General features: G+C 36.7%; 1 protein-coding gene across 1 annotated transcript in view; it reads left to right on the top strand.

The window, feature by feature from the left end:
* The first annotated feature begins 3745 nt into the window (after window positions 1-3745).
* The window catches only part of LOC103585923 (transcription factor GATA-6-like), a 20281-nt gene continuing 16721 nt past the window's right edge, over window positions 3746-7305 (top strand). The window contains exons 1-4 of the mRNA XM_008567027.1: window positions 3746-3760; window positions 3829-3954; window positions 4921-5008; window positions 5104-5207. Of these exons, the coding sequence (XP_008565249.1) occupies window positions 3746-3760; window positions 3829-3954; window positions 4921-5008; window positions 5104-5207 (333 nt within the window). The remainder of the gene's footprint in view (window positions 3761-3828; window positions 3955-4920; window positions 5009-5103; window positions 5208-7305) is intronic.

Raw genomic sequence — 7305 nt, 5'->3', positions numbered from 1 at the left:
CGGCGTAGGGACCCAGCGGTGCCACACACTCCCCGGCCACTCCCGGCGTTCACCCGCGGGCGACCGGGGAATGTCACCCCGAAACCGGCGTCTGGGAAGCCAAATAGCCTGTCCCTGTGTTCACACGTGGGGAATGACGTCCCTAAAAAAAAAAAAAAAAAAAAAAAACCCAACCAAAAAATCCCCCAAAACAGTGCCCTGCCATTTAAAAAAAGTACAAAAACCTACATTTTCATATCTCTACATGTACTTGCCAGTGCACTGAAATAATTCTGGAGGGATATACAAGAAGCTGGTATGGTGATAACCTCTGCAGAAAAGCTGAGTAAAAAGACTGACGCCACGTTAAGGAAGGATTTTTTTTTCTCTTTGGTCTAGTTTGGATTTTATTCTTGAAAAACCATGCGCACTTATACATATTTCCTCCCAAACGGAAACACACCACCCACCCGTTCTCGCAGAGAGACAGGTTTAGCCCCAAATTCCATCTGCCCTTGAGTCTGGTGAAAATTTATTTACTCTAACCTTTGTTATTTTGAAATCTGGCTGTTCAGAGAACAACACAGAACGTGAGAAAACGCGAAGTCTGTATGTTCTTCTCAAGCTGAGGATTTTCACCAACTCCAGCCGGGTTTACCATGTTTTAAAATATGGGAATTCTGATTTTCTTCCAGGATCAGTCCCGTGCTGTCATTGTTATGTGTGCTAATAAGCAGGAGAGGGTGTTTACCGCTGCAGTGATTAGAGAAAATAAATTAATGCTTTCACAGACTTCACTGTAAGGCTAACATTTGTTTAGCCTAGTACTCATAGTCTAATACCTTTTTAAAGTAAAATATTTTACAGTTAGATGCCAGACGTTTTAAGTATCCGAGTAATTTATTTAATTGTTATACTCTAATTAGCAGGAACAAATGCTACACGTGTTGTTGGTGTTAAATAGATTAGAGTGAAATTGCATCACAGTGTAAGTCTGACACCTTAAAGAGAAGCAATTAGTTTTACGGTTGTTTTGTTTTTAATGCATTTAAAATAAAGTGGCCAAGGTTAATTTAATGAGTGTATGTGCCTTAAACTTGTTACAACCCCCGCCCCCCCAGATTAAATTTTTCTTTAAAGGGCACCCTTAACTTCAGTGTGTAAAGTGTCCCTATGGTTTTCATTTTTATTGCATGCATCACACTGAAGAAGAAAAATTAGTCCCTGGAAAAAGTTCCAAGAAACTTTATTTTCATGTATTAGATAATGGATAAACAAAGGAACTGATTATTATTATTTTTTAGAAAAGGCGCACTGAGTTGAGTACTAGCCAAGTCTGAAAGGTAACATTTTCTCCAGACTGAACAAAAAACCTGGTGGAATAGTAACCATTTATGTTCTAGTTGTATTATACATTTGATCTAGTAACACCCACATTTAGATTGTGCCATTTGTTTTTTGCACTTACCAGTTAAAAAAAAAAAAAACTGTTCCCAGAAAGAAAACAGTTTTTAACATTTCTGAACCAGTTTTCTTTCTGTGTGGCAGGTGTCTTGGCAGTAACCAAGGTCAGCCAATATGCTTTGTAAATGGGTTATAAATGATATACCAATTGTAGGGTGTGTCACGATCAATTGGTTCTTCTGTGCTTCTTATTTATGGTTTTGATGGATCTAGCTTAGTTCTCAGAAACAGAATGTTGAACCCAAGCTTGTTTAGCCAGCAGTACAGAACCAATCACTGTGAATTTGAACTTGCAATACATTGCAAAATAGGAGATTTATGGTGTAACTTGAATTCCTTGTCAGTGAGGAATACAACTGAGATCGCTTGTTACAAGGAACTTTTATAACCCATTCACCTTTATTTCACATGTTTATGAGGACTGGCTTCACTTATGATCTGCAGTTGACAGTCATAAAGTTCTTTGTTATAATGGCGAATTCTGATAACAAGTTTGCTTCACATTGGCTCCAAATTCCACTGGAAACTGTCATAAATGGCCCATTTATAAAACGAACCTTCCTGTCCCTCCTTTACTGATTTCACATTTATGAAGAGAAAGGAATGCTCCTCTAGAAAATTGTTTTCTTTTAACCGCAAAGAGGAAAAGAAAAAAGAAAAGGAGCCCTGATGTGTAAGGTCTTCTTAATATGTTTTCATCATTTTAGCAAAGCAATTCCCCGAATAGTTCTATCAGCCAAGCATATTCATTTCAACCACAAGTCAAGTTGATTCTTAGCACTGACTTCTTAGAAGTGATGTAGTGCTAAAGTCTTCCCAGTGTCTCTTTGTTTTTATAACTTGGCTGTAAAGTGTGATGCTAAAGTAATTCAACAGGATGTGAACTGTAAATGCAAAATTCAGTTTCATCTTTTAAATTTGCCAGCAAAGAATTTGGAAATATCTGTCCTCTACTTGGCTGTAAAGTGTGATGCTAAAGTAATTCAACAGGATGTGAACTGTAAATGCAAAATTCAATTTCATCTTTTAAATTTGCCAGCAAAGAATTTGGAAATCTCTGTCCTCTAATCTGTGAATATTCAGTAACGCTCGACTTATATTTTTTTTGTCCATTCTTTATAATTTCTTTTCTTAAAGTAATTGGTATAACTAAGTTGCCCAATTTTGTAATTTTCAACTTGCTAAATTTTTCTCATAGTTTTTTTTTTTCTTTACCGAAGTAATGGTACAATTTTTATAGCAATTTAAGACAAATTTAAAAGATTTAAATTTGATAATTTTAAAACAAATTTTATATTTTGGGGAAGAAATTATACTAGCTTAAGTTCTCATTCTTTATAATTCACATCTAGTAACTTAGAGGAAATACATTCCCTTTAAGGATGTTACATGCATAAAAGAAACATGGAAATAGGAGTGACTGCCAGACAGGTGGCCTTTCCTGGTAATACTGATTAACCCTTTATATGAACAAAAGTTGAGTATGGTACTGACAGGGCAAATAAAATAAAGTAGTATCACTGTATATAAGACAATGCAACATTAAAACAATGTTGTAAGATTTGCTTGCATCCTTTGTAAAATGAAAAAAACAAATTCAGGCAGCAGACAATCATGATGATAATTATGGAATGTATTAGAATATCTCTCTTTACACAAATTTTATACCTTTTCTAAGATCTGTTTCCATTAATGCATGTAGGCCCTTCTCAAGTCTCTGGTTTATTCCTCCACACATAATCTGAGAAATATACATAATCGCCTCTACACATAATCTGAGAAATATACCTGATTGTCTCCAGTTTTCATGTGAAATGAGGACTGCCCAAAGCCATTTAGCACACTGGCAGGTGGTTTGTGATTGCTTTTTATTGACTCTCATATCTCAGACCTGTGACACCAGTGTATGGCAAGTGATGTCCATAGTCAGAAGAGGGGGGACTCGTGTTAATGTCCAGTTGTATTGTTACTTCTGGTGTATTTCTGAATATAACTCTATTTGGGCAACTTTTAGAAAATATTCTAATTCCGCTTAAAAAAAACCAAAACAAAACCAATAACTAGGGAACTAAATTCGTGGAGAAGAAACCAGTGGTGAAACTCTGCATGTTATGATGCTGGTTAAAGCTTTGCATGGGATTATATGGTAATATGCTGGAGGAGCAAATCAAATGTATGTGATCCAGCATTCTATGCAAATCTCAAGTTTCTTGGTCCAGAAAGGCCAACCTAATTATGCTTCAAATTTTCTTCTCAAGGGATACTTTATAATAAACCAGGTACATGCTTGTTGATGATAGGGATGGGATACGTTAATGTATGTATGTAGCATACACATAAAAATCATTTATATTTTCCTACTTACTTTCTTGTGCTGTTTCCTAGCCTTCATCTCGGCGGCTTGGATTGTCCTGTGCCAACTGTCATACCACAACCACCACCTTATGGCGCAGAAATGCCGAGGGTGAACCCGTGTGCAATGCTTGTGGACTCTACATGAAACTCCATGGGGTGCGCCATTTATTCTGTTCACATGTATATACATTTAATACCTGGCTTGTGCATGGTTTCAGTTTTTAAAAATTCAGCAAATGAAAGGGTAGGAAAGAGAAAAATCTGAATATATATATGCACTTTAGTGAATCTAAGATATTATTATAATATAAACTATTATCTTATGTATCAATAAAAACCCTAAAATGTGGCCAATTAAGCGATCACAAATTTCCATTGTAAGACATATTCCAATTTAAGATATATCAGAATATGAAAAATGTGCAATTTAGAGTTGATAGCATAGTAGTAACCATTTTTAAAGCTGTGCACAGTTAAATAAATCAACTAGAAATGCACAATAACTAGTTTATATCTTAACTTATAAATATTTTGAGTGCAATCAAAGACATTTGTACAAAGGAGTAATAACCATTTTTAAAGCTGTGCACAGTTAAATAAATCAACTAGAAATGCACAATAACTAGTTTATGTCTTAACTTATAAATATTTTGAGTGCAATCAAAGACATTTGTACAAAGGAGTAATACATTTGATACTATAGTTAGAAAGATTGGATACTTCATTTAAAAGGATTGCACAAAATATTAGGAATACCTCAGCCTTAAAAAGAAAAATGCCCTTAACATAGGAGGAAAAGAATACATGATCTCTTTGAAATAAAAAATATTTATTCAATATGTATTTACTGTATAATTGAAGTTCCTTCAAACAATAAGCGTTAAGTAAAAGGAGTTAAATTCTCCTTGGCAAAGCACCCATTTTCTGTGAAGGAATCTCTGCATTTGATGGAGAAAGTGTAGACTTTGTGCACTTGGAATCTATTAAATGTGTATAAAAATTGGATGGAAGTTTATGCCAGATTCTTTTAAGTGAGGGATTTCAGTACCAACGTTGGGTCTTTGGTTTTTTTTTTTTTTTCCAATAAAATATTTATTAAACTGTTACATGAAAATTGTTTAGGTGCCTCGACCGCTTGCTATGAAAAAAGAGGGAATTCAAACCAGGAAACGAAAACCTAAGAACATAAATAAGTCAAAGACTTGCTCTGGTAAATATAATAAAATGCCATTTTATTGTAAAGTATTTGCCAACCTCAACAGTACAGTGTATGTATATTTATAAGGTTAATTTTGACTGTTGCAGGTAATAGCAATAATTCCGTTCCTATGACACCAACTTCCACCTCTTCTAACTCAGATGATTGCAGCAAAAATACTTCCCCTACAACACAACCTACAGCCTCAGGGGTAAGTGTTAAAACAGCATAGACTCCTTCTAAGTTAGTGGGTTGCTCTCTGCTAAATTATCTCAAATTTTATCTTATCTGGTAATGCAATAATCTAAACCAACAGTTCAGTTTAGTTAGTTGATACCTAAGAATAATTTTTTTAGAGGAAGTTATATTTAAATGTCAACAAAATGACAAACTTAAGTACCTTACAAACCCCTTAATTAAGATATATATATATTTTATGGTTAATTTAACCCAAGTAAACGCAAGAAGTTTTGGTTTGAAGAACTTTTAATTGTTCTGTTTCCAGATTTTTATCAGAGTTACTGTATATATGCATTTCTAACTGATCAGAAAAACTGAGAAGCCAGTGGTTTCTTGTATCCCTGTGCCCACGGCATTTAAGTTGCTTTTTAAATCGTCTGTAAAAACTGAAACTCGTCATAACGTGCTACATGCTGCTGTGTACACTGATTTTCCTTTGCTTAACTGTCCTCTTTCTGTGTCCTCTTGCTCTTCTAATGCCCCTTAATTGTATCTGGGCTTATTTCAGCCACAGGGCACACCTGGGAGCTATTGGCGCTGCTGAAGACGGACATGCCAGGGTCTTTGTGAAGATCACAGAGTTAGTTTCTGTAAAACTGTGATCGAAACTCAGTTTTCCTCAAGTAAAGAAAGCATTTTCCCACTCTAATGCTTCCCAACTTTACCCGGAATGCTCTTAAAAAAAATCACTGGGTCTCACCTCGGATCTGTGCCCTGGCAATTCTTAGGATTGCACTGAGACGAGTTTAGGACTAAACAGCAGTTCCCAACTTTACCCGGAATGCTCTTAAAAAAAATCACTGGGTCTCACCTCGGATCTGTGCCCCGGCAATTCTTAGGATTGCACTGAGACTAGTTTAGGACTAAACAGCAGCGTTTAAATTCCTATTTACTTAGTAATTGTTTTCTACATTTAGTTTTGCCCTGGAATTATTTGGGGTACTTAAAAAGATTCCTGGGCCCCACCCTGGATTTTCTGAGTCAGAATCTCTGGGGGTGGGGCTTGGAAATTTGTGTTTTTGAACAAGCGCTGCAGGTGAAATTGAAACTGCTGCCCTGGAGGTGTTTGGGGAACACAGACCTGTGTTCTTCCTGTCTTACTTTAATGGCTTTAGCAAACAAAAATTAAATATTTACAACAAAATATTTAAACTGCTTAAAATTATATTTGATATCTCCCTTTGTACTCCGACCCAAATTCTTTTGGGATTTCTCTTTAACGAAACAACACCCATTCAGAGTTTCATAAGGGAAAAAGCCTTTCAGTTTTTGTTACAGACACATGTTAAAGAATGTTTCTAGCTTTTATAAAGGTAGACTCTGGTGTATGGTGTTTTTTTACAGGAGGGTCAGATGTAACTTTAAGGATCTAAAGTGGCAATAGAACATGTTACTTATAAGGAAGTGAAAAAATCAAAATTATTTAAAAATATTCTTTATTATGCCCTAAGTCCTCCAAAGCAATTATGTAGCTAAATGAGGCAAAACAATGTTTTGGTTTTCCAAAGCATGGAGGATGCAGTCAGGTTTTGGCTTCAGTGTCTGTGACTCTCCTAGCTGAAATGATTGCTGCAGCAGCTCCGAGTCACTTTTGTTGCAGATAGGGCCTAGCTTAAGTGTGGCAAGATCTTAATTTGAATGAGGTAAATGGCACAGAAGTAGAGACATTTGCCCAACAATGGGCTTTGTGGACTTGAAGCCATTTGGGTGGAGTCAGTTTTGCTAACGTGGTTCTGTGATGTAAAATTTCAAAATTGGCTCTTAGCAAATCCAATCAGCTGCCCTCCAGGGAAAGAAGAGTGAAAGGCAGTGGAAAGGGCCCTGGTCTGGCTGGAAGAGGGGCCAGTCCTGTGCCTCGTTTGGTGTCCCAGGATCTCTCACCTGGGACAGAGCAAGCAGAGGCGGTTAGCTGGCCAGTACCCTTCAGAGGGAAGGTCAGTTCCCTGCTCCAGACCGGGAGGCAAAGCAATGAGGGCTAAAGGGTGCGGGAGTTTGAGAGTGGTTTCACGCAAGGGCTTTTGCTGCAAGCTCTCATCCCTTCCATAGCTGGGAAGCTGGTGGTGGCTGTG

This window comes from Galeopterus variegatus, unplaced genomic scaffold (genome assembly GCF_000696425.1).
Source record: "Galeopterus variegatus unplaced genomic scaffold, G_variegatus-3.0.2 Scaffold285, whole genome shotgun sequence".
NCBI lineage: Eukaryota > Metazoa > Chordata > Mammalia > Dermoptera > Cynocephalidae > Galeopterus > Galeopterus variegatus.
Note: the sequence above shows the minus strand (reverse complement) of the source record. Positions and strands in the feature narration are given on the sequence as shown.